General features: G+C 46.6%; 1 protein-coding gene across 6 annotated transcripts in view; it reads right to left on the reverse strand.

The window, feature by feature from the left end:
* The window catches only part of LRP1 (LDL receptor related protein 1), a 335,312-nt gene that overhangs the window by 34,718 nt on the left and 283,923 nt on the right, over positions 1 to 16,671 (reverse strand). For all 6 annotated transcript variants that reach the window (XM_060272179.1, XM_060272176.1, XM_060272175.1 and 3 more), the window contains 12 exons: positions 16,017 to 16,166; positions 15,218 to 15,343; positions 14,841 to 14,957; positions 13,827 to 13,955; positions 12,464 to 12,586; positions 11,453 to 11,593; positions 9,912 to 10,099; positions 7,072 to 7,255; positions 5,666 to 5,751; positions 3,376 to 3,495; positions 1,929 to 2,116; positions 686 to 891 (listed from right to left, as the gene is read on the reverse strand). In XM_060272179.1, coding sequence (XP_060128162.1) covers positions 686 to 891; positions 1,929 to 2,116; positions 3,376 to 3,495; positions 5,666 to 5,751; positions 7,072 to 7,255; positions 9,912 to 10,099; positions 11,453 to 11,593; positions 12,464 to 12,586; positions 13,827 to 13,955; positions 14,841 to 14,957; positions 15,218 to 15,343; positions 16,017 to 16,166 — 1,758 coding nt within the window. The remainder of the gene's footprint in view (positions 1 to 685; positions 892 to 1,928; positions 2,117 to 3,375; positions 3,496 to 5,665; positions 5,752 to 7,071; positions 7,256 to 9,911; positions 10,100 to 11,452; positions 11,594 to 12,463; positions 12,587 to 13,826; positions 13,956 to 14,840; positions 14,958 to 15,217; positions 15,344 to 16,016; positions 16,167 to 16,671) is intronic.

Genomic DNA, 16,671 nt, shown 5'->3' on the forward strand with positions numbered 1-16,671 from the left:
AGAAGAAGAAGAAGAAGAAGATTATTTTTTTTAAAAAGCAACAATCCAACATTTCAGATTTACACTCAATCAATCAACCTAGGACTTTCCCTCCTTCCGTGGTTTCCCCAAAGTTTTGATTTGTGCTGTATATTATAGTTACTCCATGCCCTCACTTCTATAGAAAAAAACCCCTCCACCGTCCTTTCCACTGCTGTTCTCAGTCAAATCATTGACTGAGAAGACAGAGACTCTCACTGGGTTGCAAGGACGCAGAACTCAAGTGGAAATCTGGAGTCCAGAGGACTACTAGCCAAGGGTGTGCCTGGGTCTTGGGGAAAATGTGGCTTTCCAGATGTTGTCCAACTCCAACTCCCATCAGCTCCAGTGAGCATGGTCAAAGGAACAGGGATAATGGGATTTGATTACGGATGATGGGAGTGGATGGTTCAATAGCATCTGGAAGGGACCACCTTGGCTCCCTCGGGTCTATAATATAGGCTCTATCCTGATGGCAGTTGCTCTAAATGGTTCCTAGTCCTACCTGGAGATGCCAGGGATTGAATCTGGGATCTTTTGCATGCAAAGCTATGTGCTCTGCAACTGAGCTACTGCCTCTAGGTACCCAACCCATGAAAGCTATGGCCACTTGGCTCAACCAATGTGCATATGAACATAAGCTTCACAGTTCCTTCAGCTCTCTTACCTATGTGACGGTTAGAGCCATCCAGGCTGGCAAATTCAATGTAGTCCTCTCGGGCATCAGCCCAGTAGATGCGGCTGTTCACGTAGTCCAGGGTGAGGCCGTTGGGCCAGGTGATCTTCGAGTCCACAATGACGCTCCGGTTTGTGCCATCCATGCCTATCTTGCCAATCAGGGAATGGTCACCCCAGTCTGTCCAGTACAAGTACCTAGGAAAGAGCAAACGGGAGTGAGTAACACGAATAGCGAAAACATAGAACAGCAGCTGTGGTCACTCCCCACATTCAATTAGCCCACTGGTAACAAGAGCTCTCAGAGTTTCTTACAAAACATATTAAAAATCACTACAATGAGGCAAAGACCCTGTTCCCCTGTAACAATAAACCATAGCTAAAATAAACTATAGTTTAATATGAGCAAGCAGTATGTTCAGTGCTAAAATTGTGCTTACTCTGCTCCTCCCTTTCTGGAGTCAGGAGGAGAGAAACCAGAGGCCAGTTTAGCGTTAGATGCAAACTAATCCTCATGGTTTGTTTCTCTACAAACAAACCATGTGATTGGTTCAGAAAGAAACAAACTACAAATGCTGGTTCACACATAATGCTAAGCAGGCGGGGTGCAATTTCAGCAGCGTACAGAGCAGGCTAATCATTCATGCCAATTGAAAATTGCCAAGGATCTTGGTGGACTACTTAATGATTATTCTGCTTACCATCATAGCAACTGTAATGTTGCTCTGCTAGATGCTGAATTATTTTCAATTGTATTTTTATTGCTTCTTTTAATTCTCATATATTGTATTTCATGATAACAATTTTAATTCCATTGAATTCAGCTAGAAATACAATGAAGTACAATGTAAGAAATAAAAGAAGCAATAAAAAGTCAACTTAAAAAATTGATGTAAGTATTTAATGTGATGGATGTGCTGTCTCCAATCTTGAACCACAGGCATGTTGTGGATTGCCTGAATGAAGCTTGTGGGTGACCATTGTTTGGGAACCTCTGCATTAAACCATAGTTTATATTTAACTCCAAGCTTCCTGCCACTTCTGATTTCTTCAGTGGCTAAATGTTTCTTTTTAAAAGGATGGGTTTTCAGAAGAATTGGAAAGCACAATATAATAATTTGTTCCTTGGGAGTTCATGGACAAAGAGTCTTAATGAGAGTAACAAATAAAGCTTAAGCGCTTCCTAAACTGCTTAAAACCTGGGCGCTGCCTCAGACACCACCCAACAGACTTACCCATGCTGCACATCCACCACCAGCGCCCGCGGTTCCCGTAGCCCTGTGTTCACCAGCACAGTCCGGTAGGCCCCGTTCAGCTTTGATACTTCAATGGTGTCCCTTCCCTTGTCACACCAGTACAGGTTTCCAGCCACCCAGTCCACAGCCAGGCCGTCAGGGTTGCTCAGCCCAGTTCGGTGCAGAACCTGGAAGTGCACAAGACCAAATAACAGCTTGAAAGAAGGAACACACTAAAGGAAGCCCTGGTCGAAGGAATGCCTTCCCTGCTTGTGGACAGGCTACTTTTAGACAAATTGGTTTGCTTTGGGTGGGTAGGGAGGGAGGGGAAAAGGTTAAGCACAAGAAAGCCCTGCATAGGCCTGTGATGTGGTGCGGCGAAGACTGCTTGAGTGCATGGGAGTGGATCCTGAGCCTACAGGGAGGGAAACACAGAAACACGGGAACCTGCCTCTACTGAGTAGGGTTGCCAGACTCAATAGAGGACAGGACTTCTGTGCCTTTAATTGCCCTGCTCTCTTTTGAGTCTGGAAACCTTAACGAGAAACCAGCAGACCCTTTAATTTCCAAGCAAAGGGTCTGCTGGTTTCTCTTTAAGGTTTCCAGACTCAAAAGAGAGCAGGGCAATTAAAGGCACAGAAGTCCTGTCCTCTATTGAGTCTGGCAACCTTACTACTGAGCCAGACCACTGGTCCACCCAGCCATGTATTTTCTACACTGATGGGCAGTGGCTATCCAGGATTTCATACAGGGAACAACCCTAGCTCTACCTGAAGACATCATAGAAAGCAGGTGCTCTGCAAAGGAGGGCTCATTTCTATGCACAGGTCTGGACTTTCCAAGTTTGTGTTTGAGCGGTTTTTGTCCCGGTCCTTGCCTTGGGAAAACCCACATTTTACCACTGAATCTGAGCAAATGGCAACTGGGTTTTCCATGGATTGCTGTTTGCTCCGATTCAGCAGTTTTCCTGGGGAAAAGTGTGGGGACAAACAAACCAACAAACTGCTCAAACCTGAACCTGGCAAGCCCAGGCCTGTGCCTAGAAAGCATGGAGCAAAGTGCGGGTGAGCCCTGAGTTGTGGTCCTTCCATAACCCTAAGTCAGGGCAGATACAGTCAAAATAATAAATAAAATTTATATACCGCCCTTCATCTGAGGATCACTGGGTGGTTTACAGTATAAAAACACAAAAATACACATCATAGTGACAACCAGCCAACACCCGCCACCAGTTTAAAAGGCCGTATATTTAATTAGCCTGGGGGAAGAGGAATGTTTTTGCCTGGCTCCTAAAGATATGCAACGAAGGTGCCGGGCAAGCCTCCCTGGGGAGAGCATCCCACAAGCAGGGAGCCACTGCAGAAAATGCCTGTTTTCATGTTGCCACCCTCTGAACCTCTATGGGAGGGGCCTCAGATGATGATCACAAATGACACTGGTCTCACACCTGTACGTTGCTGCCATTGATGTGCATGCGACGGATCATGCTGCCCTGTGTTGTGACGTCCGTCCAGTAGATCATTTGCTCCCGGTAGTCAAAGTCCAAAGCCACAGCATTATTCAGCCCCTAAGCCCCCCGAGAGAGGAGACAAGTATTAGCTGTTATGTCACAGGAACAACAGCACTGTGGCTAAGAGGGCCGAGTCCTTAGTTCGAGTCTCACCTCTATCATGAACTCACTAGATTGCTTCAGGCAAGCTGCTTTCTCTGGCAATTTGGCACATGATAAAAGTCCACAGCGGGTGGCGCTGCGGGTTAAACCACAGAGCCTAGGGCTTGCTGATCAGAAGGTCGGCGGTTCGAATCCCCGCAACAGGGTGAGCTCCCGTTGCTCGGTCCCAGCTCCTGCCAACCTAGCAGTTCGAAAGCACCTCAAAGTGCAAGTAGATAAATAGGTACCACTACAGCAGGAAGGTAAACAGTGTTTCTGTGCGCTGCTCTGGTTCACCAGAAGCGGCTTTGTCATGCTGGCCACATGACCTGGAAGCTGTATGCTGGCTCCTTCAGCCAATAACGTGAGATGAGCGCCGCAACCCCAGAGTCGGTCACGAATGGACCTAATGGTCAGGGGTCCCTTTACCCTTTACTTAATCCTTGTTGTAATGAAGACACAGTTCACTCTTATCCCTCCTCCACTGGCTTTCTTTTAGGGTGCAGGAACATCAGAAGGCTCAGCATTATTCACATTGACTTGGCTTTCTAGGGCTTCCAATAGAAGTCTCTCCCAGCCCTCCCTGAAGAAGTTGGGGATTGAATCTGAGACCTTCTGCATGTAAAGGATATATTCTGCTACTGAGTTATAAAGCCCCTGGCAAAAGGTACATTTTTAAATGAGACCCTCCTCTGGGCATGCACTTTGATTAGGAGGAGGCAAGCTGAGAGAAATACTGTGTGCAAAGATGAAACAACCAGCACCCTCCAAGAGCAGGTAACTCTGCTGCATCTCTGCACTGGGAAGTGAAGCAGTTCTATGTGAGACACCAATCAGCCCCCACCAGAAGCTGGCTGGAAGGAGGCACAGCCCGAGCAGGGACTCATGCAGGGATGCAGCCGGCAGTGTGCTCTGTGGGTAGATGCCTTGAGCTTACAGGTGCTTTTCATTAGACAGCAGCTTCTTTCCTGTGGCAGTTGTCTCATGGCACAACAGTGCTTGAGAGTGCCATTGGAAAGCTAAGCTGTCCACAAGCATAAGCTGATCTCAAGTGAGTGGCTATTTCTAAATGAGGGGCTCCACCACGGAAACAATCATGAAGATGCTTTGCAATGAGGCGCTTTCTTTTTTCCACAGGTATGGCACTCCGCCATGAAATAGCCTTTTCCCACCCAGGCCTTCCATATACCTGGGAGAGTGCCAGACAAAGCCACCACCATAAATGTCCAACCACCTATTGGAACACTCTTTCTTAAATGGGTCACATGCACATATATCAGATGAAAGGGGGCTGGGAAAGAAACATGGCCAGCAGGTACAAGGCAGGTAATTGGGAGCAGAACAGAAGTGGCAATCAGCAAAATAGTCGTGTGTCGGGGGGGGGGGGGAATGCTGCTTGAAAATTTTCTAAGTCACAATACAAAAAAATACTTTCCCCCAAAATCTGCTCATACAGAATGTCCTCCTCCTTCAAAGCCTCCTTCAAAGCTCATCCTACGGGACCGCCTCTCCTGGTATGCCCCGCGGAGGACCTTAAGGTCCACAAATAATAATATTCTGGAGATCCCGAGTCATAAGATGGCTAGATTGGCCTCTACTAGAGCCAGGGCCTTTTCAGTACTGGCCCCAACCTGGTGGAACGCTCTTTCCAAGGAGACCAGGGCCCTGCGGGATTTGTCATCTTTCCGCAGGGCCTGCAAGACAGAGCTGTTCCGCCTGGCCTTTGGGTTAGACTCAGCCTGACCCCTGTGTTTTTCTCCCTCATGGCTTGGATTTATGGCCTACTTGAAATGAGGCTGCACTTTAAATTTTAATACTGTATTTTAATCTGTATTTTAATTAATTGTTTTTATGTTTTATTGTGGTTCTGTTGGTGTCAGCCACTTATGGCCTACTTGAAATGAGGCTGCACTTTAAATTTTAATACTGTATTTTAATCTGTATTTTAATTAATTGTTTTTATGTTTTATTGTGGTTCTGTTGGTGTCAGCCGCCCTGAGCCCGGTTTTTGACTGGGGAGGGTGGGGTATAAATAAAAATTTATTATTATTATTATTATTATTATTATTATTATTATTATTATTACCTGTTTCAGCAGTGTATAGTTGGATCCATCCAGGCTAAGCTTCCTTAGGTAGTACCGATTAGCAAAGATCAGGAAGGGTTCCTCATCTAAGAAAGAGAGGGAAGGATTAGTGACAAAGCAGAGCATACCAACCTCTAAGGAAGCCACGCCTAATGTTGGTATGACTGCAATAAGGGCCATTTCACACAAATATACACACCACTGAATGACTTTTAAACCTGCTGCTTCTCAACTCAAGTAGGGTGGTCAGGTGCAAAAGAAGGCGGGGGTGCCTGCACTGTTATTTGTTGTGTAGAGAACAACAGATATGACTTCCATCTTCTATATAACTAAAAGTGCAGGAGCTCCCTGTCCTCTTTTGCACCTGCCACCCTATACTCAGGGCTGGCCCACCCGTGATGCAAGGTGAGGCAACTACCTCAGGTGGCAGAATCCACAGAGGCAGCAGATCCCAGTGTATAACTTTATTCCCTTGATTATTCCTGATGTAGATCTTCACTCACCCCTTCTTCCCTGGCAGGGAGAGGGTACCACTTTGTGTTTTGCCTCAGATGCTAAAATGTCTTGGGCCAGCCCTGTCCATACTCAATACTCAGATTAATCCCACCAAACCCCAAAGCAGAGATGGATGACCTTTTTTTGCCCCTGAGGGCCAAATGTGGCCATGGGCAGGTGGTTGCAGGCCAGACTTACTGGTGGGTGGGACCAGGGCTGGCACCCCCCCCCTTGCCCCCACACTCATTCACCCATACCCTCACATTCGCACTCACTCACACTTCTACATAGACAACACCCTCCCCAAAGCACACACGTGTAACCTCCCTCCCTCTCTCACACACATGCACACACAATGCAACCTCACCACCAACGTGCTCTTGAAGCAGCCAAGATCATTGTCCCATAATGCTATTAGCAGTTGCTCTGCATGTGTGACAGAGACGGGGTGGATAGAGAGGGAGGGAGGGACAGACAGATTTGGGGGGGGGGAATCCCCATGCCTGAGCAACCCCGATGCAGCCAGGATCGGTGTGGCCCAGTTGGTAACAGCAGTATGGGGTCAGTAGTCCTTTACTGGAACCTCTGGGGAGCGGATGATCTAATCGCCTAAGCTCCAGCAATGCAGATGCACCCACTAACAGCAGCACCAGGGAGGGGGTGCTTTCCCTTCTCTTCTCAGCTGCCCCTCAGCAATCCCAATGCAGCCAAAGCAACCATCCCTGTGTTACCTAGAACAGGGGACATGTGGTCAGGGTTCCTGGGATACAGGCAGAGAGGCAAAGACTCCCATGTGGTCCATGGCGATCTGGCCTGCGCTGCAAAGTTTCCACTTGCCCTAACAAATGACAGGACCCCTCTGCCTTCTGCTGATCTCTAAGGACATTCACAGCACTGAGGATCAGCTTCACCTGTGACAGCTTTGCAGCTCGTTTGGTCATCTGGCTTCAGTAGGTAGCCATCTGCACACAAGCACTTGAAGCTGCCATGCGTGTTGATGCACATCTGGCTGCAGGGATAGGTGGTTGCGCACTCGTCAATGTCAAGGCAAGTCTTTCCATCATCCTTCAGCCGGAACCCAGGGCGACATCTGCACTGCAGGGGGCAGCAGAAAGTCATGACAGGTTTATAGGCAGTGACACCCACCTCTATTCAATATGGGTTAAGAGGCATGCCTCCACCCATTCACACAGACATGGGAATTGTGCTCCGAAGCCCTGTTCTCAGGCTGGACAGAATATAGTGCCCATTTTGAATATAGTACACATTTTGAGATAAAACCGAGGGAATGTCAGATTTATTTACTTATTTGAAGTTAAGTTTCTAGTTTCCATGTTTATAGAAAATGCAACTTAGCCATGACTCCCTTTCTCCCTCTCCTGCCTTCCACTTTGCAACTGGCATGGCAGCAAAGTTGTTTATTCAGGTGCCAAAAAATGAACCAGGGACCTTCTATACGACAAGCAAAGGGCTGTTCCCAAGTGAACTAAGACCTAACCCTCCAGCAAAAAATGCATAGTAGCAAACCAAACAGTTGACAATTTGCTGCTCTTTAATAGCAACCCCCATAAAACCTGCCACCTCACCCCACCTGGTCGGAGGGCTGTCCCAGACCCAGCATCACCTTGTAGCCTCACTGGCTTAAAGGGGGAACCTGCCACAACAATGGTGATGACAAAGCTGTGCTCATCTGTCCTACCATTTCTGTATTTTAGAATTTCTGTTTTGTTGGAAGCCGCCCAGAGCGGCTGGGGGAACCCGGCCAGATGGGCGGGGTATAAATAATAAATTATTATTATTATTATTATTATTATTATTATTATTATTATTATTATTATTATTATTTTACCAGTTGAATGACGTGGCCCAGGGGGAGAGAGAAAAATACAAAAAATGGGAAAAGGGGGAAACCACCAGAGAGGAATTCAAACAAATAGCCAGCATGTGTAGAGACAAAGTCAGAAAAGCTAAAGCACAGAATGAACTCAGGCTTGCTCAAGAGGTTAAAAGAAACAAAAATGGCTTTTATGGGTATGTCCGTAGCAAAAGGAAGAACAAGGAAACAGTGGGGTCACTTAGAGGAGAAGATGGTGAAATGCGAACAGGGGACAGAGAAAGGGCAGAACTCCTCAATGCCTCCTTTGCCTCAGTCTTCTCCAAAAAAGAAAACAATGCCTGACCTGAAGAATATGGAGCAGATGATTCAGCAGGGGAAACACAGCCCCAAACAAGTAAGGAGGTATTACAAGAATACTTGGCTAGTTTAGATGTATTCAAGTCTCCAGGGCCAGCTGAACTACATCCAAGAGTATTAAAAGAACTGGCAGAGGTGATTTCAGAACCAATGGCAGTAATCTTTGAGAATTCCTGGAGAACAGGCGAAGTCCCAGCAGACTGGAGGAGGGCAAATGTTGTCCCTATATTCAAAAGGGGGGAAAGGGAGGACCCAAACAATTACCACCCAGTCAGCCTGACATCAATACCAGGAAAGATTCTAGAGCACCTAGAAAGGGACGCTGTGATCACTAAAAGTCAACATGGGTTTCTGAAAAATAGGTCATGTCAGACTAAACTGATCTCATTTTTTGACAGAATTACAAGCCTAGTAGATGAAGGGAATGCTGTGGATATAGCCTATCTTGATTTCAGCAAGGCCTTTGACAAGGTGCCCCATGTTATTCTTGTAAAGAAGCTGATAAAATGTGGGCTAGACAATGCTACCATCCAGTGGTTTGTAACTGGCTGACTGACTGAACCCAAATGGCTCCTCTTCATCCTCGAGAGAAGTGACTAATGGGGTGCCACAGGGTTCTGTCTTGGGCCCAGTCTTATTCAACATCTTTATCAATGACTTCAAAATGACCTTAACAGATTAGAGAACTGGGACAAAGCAAACAAGATGAATCTTAACAGGTAGAAATGTAAAGTACTACACTTGGGCAAAAAAAATGAAAGGCACAAATACAGGATGGGTGACACCTGGCTTGAGAGCAGTACATGTGAAAAGGATCCAGGAGTCTTGGTAGACCACAAACTTGACATGAGTCAACAGTGTGATGCAACAGCTAAAAAAGCCAATGCAATTCTGGGCTGCATCAATAGGAGTATAGCATCTAGATCAAGGGAAGTAATACCGTAGTACCACTGTATTCCGCTCTGGTCAGACCTCGCCAGGAATACTGTGTCCAGTATTACAGTTGGGTAACAAGCTGGAACATGTCCAGAGGAGGGCAACCAAAATGGTCAAAGGCCTGGAAACAATGCCTTATGAGGAACGGCTTAGGGAGCTGGGTATGTTTAGCCTGGAGAAGAGAAGGTTAAGGGGTGATATGATAGCCATGTTCAAATATGTAAAAGGATGTCATATAGAAGAGGGTGAAAGCTTGTTTTCTGCTGCTCCAGAGAAGCAGACACGGAGCAATGGATTCAAGCTACAAGAAAGAAGATTCCACCTAAACATTAGGAAGAACTTCTTGACAGTAAGAGCTGTTTGACAGTGGAATTTGCTGCCAAGGAGTGTGGTGGAGTCTCCTTCTTTGGAGGTCTTTAAGCAGAAGCTTGACAGCCATCTGTCAGGAATGCTTTGATGGTGTTTCCTGCTTGGCAGGGGGCTGGACTGGATGGCCCTTGTGGTCTCTTCCAACTCTATGATTCTATGATTCAGTAGCTCTCCAGGAAGAGCACACCACGACTGCCTTTGGCTCAACTAAGTACGACCACCATAGGAGGAGAATGAACTACCAGGCCCAACCTTGTAGCCTATCTTGAGGTCTTCACATTCCTGGGAGCAGCCACTTAGCTTCTTGTTGAGACACTCATTGATGAAGCAGTTCAGCTCATCAGAACCATCGCCACAGTCGTTCTGGTTGTCACAGAGCAGGTCGTTGGAGATGCACTGCCCATTACGGCACAGGAAAAAGGTGTCATTGCATTTGCTCTCTGGAATTAGACAGGGAAGACTTAGAAAGGAGATGCCAGGGATGGTCTCAAAGCAGTGAGATTCTCTCTTTCTTTCCACACCCACTCTTCCTGATGGACCCCCTGCCCCAGTCATGATTCTTTCCACACAACCTAAAAGCTACCCCCCCACATGGGGTCACTGTGCCCCTGAAGGACCAGGTGCGCAGCCTGGGAGTCATTTGGACTCACAGCTGTCCATGGAGCCACAGGTTAATTCTGTGTCCAGGGCGGCTGTCTATCAGCTCCATCTGGTACGCAGGCTGAGACCCTACCTGCCTGCAGACTGTCTCATCAGAGTGGTGCATGCTCTAGTTATCTCCCGCTTGGACTACTGCAATACGCTCTACGTGGGGCTAACTTTGAAGGTGACCCAGAAACTGCAATTAATCCAGAATGCGGCAGCTAGACTGGTGACTGGGAGCGGCTGCCGAGACCACATAACACCGGTCCTAAGAGACCTACATTGGCTCCCCAGTACGTTTCCGAGCACAATTCAAAGTGTTGGTGCTGACCTTGAAAGCCCTAAACGGCCTCGGTCCTGTATACCTGAAGGAGCATCTCCACCCCCATCGTTTAGCCTGGACACTGAGATTCAGCGCCGAGGGCCTTCTGGCGGTTCCCTCACTGCGAGAAGCAAAGCTACAGGGAACCAGGCAGAGAGCCTTTTCGGTAGTGGCGCCCGCCCTGTGGAACGCCCTCCCATCGGAGGTCAAGGAGATGAACAACTACCTGACATTTAGAAAACACGTAAAGGCAGTCCTCTTTAGGGAAGTTTTTAATCTGTGATATTTTGATGTATGTTGGTATTTGCTGGAAGCCGCCCAGAGTGGCGGGGGAAACCCAACCAGATGGGAGGGGTATAAATAATAAATAGTAATAATAGCACATGTGAATGCACAGCAGCACTCTAAATGTGGCTGGTCTACTCCCTACCACAGTTGTACTGCTTACCTTGTGTACTGCTTTTCCACAGACACACTCAATGTGTTTCACACAGGAAAGCATAACACACACACACACAGCGCATGTAATATTCATATGCACAAATACAATTCAGAACAGTTTCATAATATTCATGATAAAATAACTGCAATATCAAAATATTACAATTTAAGAATTCAAGTGTAGACTGCAACACCTCTCATGGCCTATGGAAGGTGTGGGGAGGCTGGAATTAAATGCAATATGGCTTGGAGGGACAGCACCAACAGACTAATTAGTCAAGTTAAAAACAGCTTCCTTGCAGTTTTCCTAATTGTAGGCTCCCTACATGACAAGCTCGGCTGCAAGCAGTCAGGCCTCTCCCATCTCCCTATCCATCACAGAGCCTACCAGGACCAGAGCAGCGGGGATTCTTTGGGGCTTCATCGGACTGGTCATGGCAGTCAAACTCGCCGTCGCATTCCCAAAGCTTGTTGCTCAGGCAGCGGCCATTGGCACAGCGGAACTCGTTGGGGCCACATGTCTGGTACTCTGAGGGGAAAGAGGGAAGGTGGGGAAGATGGGAAAGTCAGGCTGTACTATGTAACAAGCTCCAATGATATGAGAGTCAACATGCATGTGGAGGCAAAGTAAATGGGGATATATCCTATCACTGGATATACTCCAGGGGGCCCTGAGGGCCCAGGCACCCACAGTCCAAAACAGTTTAATAAAAAATTTAGGAAACTGAAAAAACAAAGAACCATAAAAAACCAAGCATTGAGATTATTCAGAGAAACAACTGCTAACCATCTGCCCACTCAGAAGAATCTGAGATCAAGTGATTGTCCATCAAGCTCAGAACTTATGTTAAACCTGGCTGGGTTTGCAGAGGCTCAGCAGAGGCTTTCCCAGCCTTGCTACTCATATGAGTACAGATTGGTGCACCATTACAAAGCCATCAGGGATAATAGAGGCTGAAACTGGGACACAACGTCAGCCACCATGACCAAAGGACACAGTGGTGACGGGAGGGCAATACACAGAGGGCTAGACAGTCTCTGAGAGCTGACAAATGAAAAACAGCAATTGGAGACCTCAAAGCAACCACTTTTTGAACCCCAGCCATTTACACTGTCCTCCCTTGCTCTCACTTCCAGGCAGCTGTGCTTGCCAGTCTGATTGGCTGTGTAGCACTGGGACACCATCCATTTACTATGCGACCCCCCAACCGTCTGGAATCACCCATGAGACTCCATGAAAAACAAATAAATAACATGTGGGGAAACAGTGGCAACAAGCACAATATGTTTTTCCAGAAATATCCCCCTTACCCTGAAATACCTACTTTCAATCCGAAAACCCAAACTGGAGAATACTTGGAGGGTTTTGCCTACTCTCCTGTTCTAGGTGTGTACTCACCACAATCTGGGGCTTCATCAGAGCCATCCGCACAGTCTTGGTCATGATCACACACAAAATGTTTGGGGATGCACTGCCGGTTGGTGCACATGAACTCCCGTTCGTCACATGTGTTGTTGTACACTGAAATCAGACATCACAACGTGTAATCATTTTCCCTTATTCTCTTTTGCAATCCAACCCCTCTTACTAAATAACCATTTGGACATTTAGTAGTTTTGTAGCATGTAGAATGTACTCCTTTCAAACTTTAAAAAGCATCACACATCCTTTTAAACATTTATAACACCCCTGGACATTTAAAGTTCATAACAAACAGTTACAACCCCTCCAAGGGTTCTAAAGAAATTCTGGCAGAGGGCAAGGAGAGAATGAGGCATGACCTCTCCCGGACCTCCCTGGGAAGAATTGGGGAGGCTATAGCTTTGACCCCATGTTTGACCCCATGACTGCCCCCTTAGGAAGCAGAATGAGGGTGATACCAGGAGCAAATCATCTGCCGAAGAACGACTGCCATAAAGAGTGGAAATATTCCTCCTTCAATTTGACTAATTGGGTAAAACTAAGAATCACTCACTAGACAAGACATGTAATGCAGGCTGTGACTTAATCAGCTGTCGTGTAAGATTTGAAATTTCTGAAGGCATTTAAATGGAATTTTAACGTCTTGAGGGAAAATCCCTGCAGCAGAATGGAGAAGGAGGGGGGCAGACGGTTTAATGTTACACTGAGATTTCTGCATTTGCTTTTTTCTGCCCTCTCCTGATTAATGAGAAGAGGTTAAGTGTTGGGAAGCGTGGGATTGTTTGGCTACTGACTGAATGTTTATTTGATTTGTGATTGTGATTGTCTCCGTTGCTGGAGGAAGAAATGCAGGAATTGTAATTTATGACTCTTCAGACTGATAAGAATGCAGTCTACTCTGTATCTATGGAAGGAACCCAGGCTATGAAGAGGTTGAGAGGAATATGACTGCAGCTTGGCACAGAGGCAGACATATCGAAATAGGTGATCTGGAATAGCACTGGACAGGATATGTTTCCAGAGAAGAGACAGACTGTCCAGGCAGGTGTTTCTGTGTTAAACCATCAACTATGGTTTACTGTGGCATGTGAACTGGGCCAGTGACATGCCACTAGGGAGGATTTTGTACCTACCACTGAATCCCTTTTCTCTTTCCTCCACGGTGTCTTTAACACTAACCCATATTCCCACCCAGCACTGAGGAGAATACACTGAAGAGGAAAAGGGAAAATGCAACACAAGCCAAGCCAGTCTGAGGAAACTAGTGGAATAAGTCAACAAGAAACAATCCAACATGTGATCGTGATCAGAATCTGAGCACTGAGAAGAAGCGACTCACAGCAGCCAGCAGCCACACTCTCATCAGCTCCATCATTGCAGTCTTTGTCCCCATCACACAGCCAGCGTTCTGGGACACACACGTAGCTGTTTGGGCACTGGAAGGAGCCTGCAGCACAAGTGCTGTGACCTGGAGGAGCAGAAGCCACTGATCAAGAGGGATATGTAAAGAGACTGACGATTACTCAACAGAGCCAAAGTAAGTACTCAGGTAGAAGGAGGTTGATGCTGCTCTCAACGCTACAGGTAACTGGCACCTTTTGTGAGGGTTCGGTTCCGGAGGTCCACGTATAAAGACAAAATTGTGTAAAGCCAGGAACCCCCGGGATCGCCATCCCCCACAAGGTGGAGGGCTGCTTATTTGGCTCTGGAAAGCTCATGCAGGCATGAGGACTCTAGGATGTCCCCAGAGCCCTTGTGCCTTCTTCCCAAAGCCTTGTGCCTTCTTCCCAAAATAAATAAATAAATAGAGGTCAGGGGTGGGGGTGGGGACCCAGTCTTCCTTTGTTCTGGCTTGCTGGAAAACCACCTGCCTTCCAGAGCTGGAGGGCTTTTCTTCATCAGGAACTGCTCCTGTCTAGAACAGGATGCTGGTACTCAAGCTCACACTGCTAATTTCCTCTCAGGTGACTCAACAGGTTTTTTTGTTTTGCTGGAGGTGGTCTCTGGAAATTATTCCACTCCCACCCTACTCCCAGGTCACATGACCTCAACATTATTTATGCTTTCTGCTGCAGCACTGAAGCTTGGTACATTTGTGCATGTTATCCCAAAGTATTTTTCCTATAATGATCACAGCCCTTCCTTTTTCTTCTTCTTCACTGTGATCAGGGGTGCATATACTGATATTTGGGAGGTGAGGAGGAGCCGGTGGATAGATGGCCTAGCTTTGTGGCAAAGACCTGGATACAATGACTTTTTTTTTAAAGTCCTTCCATAATTCTATTATTAAGACCCAGAATGCTTTCCCATCTTCACTCCCTCTCTCCCTCCTAAATTGGAAGCGAAGGCTTACTGCAACGGTGGTCCTCATCAGAGCCATCTCCGCAATCATCTGCACCGTCACACACCCACTGCTTGGAGATGCAGCGGTGATTCTTGCATTCAAACATCACTGGGACGCATAACTTATCTGGGGGGGAAAATAGGCACTTCTGTAACCAAAACCAAAACCACCCTAAGGATTTGAAAAGAGGCCTCAATCCCAACCCCTTCTCCAGCAGTTTTGCACGATAAATAATAATGCCATTTAAATATATATTACTCATTGGATCTTGCACTGAGCAAGGCATTTGGACTAGATCACCTCCAATATCCCTTCCAAACTCTAAAATTCTATGCTTCAGGAACCAATCCTATTGCTCACAGTCACAGTGCAGATGCAACACTTACTGCAGTGTGTCTCATCCTCGCCATTTTCACAATCGTTCTCTTTATCACAGGTCCATGTCATGGGGATGCATCTCCCACTGCGGCAGGCAAAGTAGTTGGCTGGGCACTTGGATTTTCTCACAATACCTGGGGAAGGCAAGGAAGAAGGAGAGAGAATAAATTGATCAGGGAGTGATGGAAGTCACCTAGAGAGCTATCCCCACCAACACCATTTTAAGGGTTTTAATTTAAAAGCAAGAAATTACAAAACAGGCAGTAACCAGTGATTCTTGTACATTTCATCTTATAAGCAGGAGATTCAACAACAGTAAATATTGCAATTCCACAGCCGTTCCTTGGTTTTTAGTTTCCTCCTTCTCCCACCCGTTAATAGTGTGATAGCTCAGTCAGTAGAGCTATGAGACTCTTAATCTCAGGTTTTGGGGTTGGAACCCCATGTTGGGAAAAAGATTCCTGCATTGCAGGGGGTTGGACTAGATGATCCTCATGGTACCTTCCAACTCTACAATTCTGTGATTTGATGAAAACAGATACTGAGCTGATATGGGAGAAGGTAGTCCTCCTTTTCTTCTTGAAATGGGGGGTGAGGAACATCACAGTGTTTGGAAGGTACTGCTCAGTTTGGATTTCCCCATTTTATCTGGCTTCCCTGAAAGGAAGGTATATAAAGGCCAGAAGATGCCAACCAGAGGAGCTTAAAACCAAGGCTTCCATCTCTCTACAAGTCGAAGTGTCCCCTCCGTCCCACCAAGGCCCAACGCCTGCCAGTCCAAGGGCTAGTCTCAGACATCCAGCTCACCTGGGCAGTTCTGCTCATCTGAGTAGTCTCCACAGTCATTGCTGCCATCACACAACCAGGATGGAACATAGCACATGGATGTGTGCTCACACTTCTGAAAGGTGGTACTTTTTACTCCCAGTTTGAAAAAGCTGCTGCAGTCCGTGGTGGCTATTAAGAGACGAAACAAATCACGCAGTCATGTAAACTGTGTGTGAATCATGATACAATGGCACTTACAGTATTTTATGTAAACCATTCCAACAGAAGATGTGCCAAATTTTAGGGCTGCAAAACAGTGTTTCCCAGACTTTTGATAGCTGGGGATGCAGTCTTTAATTTTTTTTTACATACTCTACTCAAAAAGATGTATGCATGCACATACATATTTTTTCTCAGTCAACTGCCAGAACAACAAAAAGAGGAGTGGCTGACCCAGTGAATAATGCCTCCAAGTATACCACCTCTCTTTTAACCCTATCGGACAAAGATCAGGGATAGGACCAGATAGTAACAGTGATGCTTCTGGGATTCCTCTGTGCCCGACACCTGCAGTACAGGCTGTGCCAGGGAACATTCCCTTTCCTCTGGATGATGTTGCCACTCATGGTTTAGCCGGGGTGGAAGTGGGGAATCAATGCTGCCTGGGAACTTCCTAATCCAATAGGCCAGTGTT

This window comes from Zootoca vivipara, chromosome 2 (assembly GCF_963506605.1).
Source record: "Zootoca vivipara chromosome 2, rZooViv1.1, whole genome shotgun sequence".
NCBI classification, from domain to species: Eukaryota; Metazoa; Chordata; class Lepidosauria; order Squamata; family Lacertidae; genus Zootoca; species Zootoca vivipara.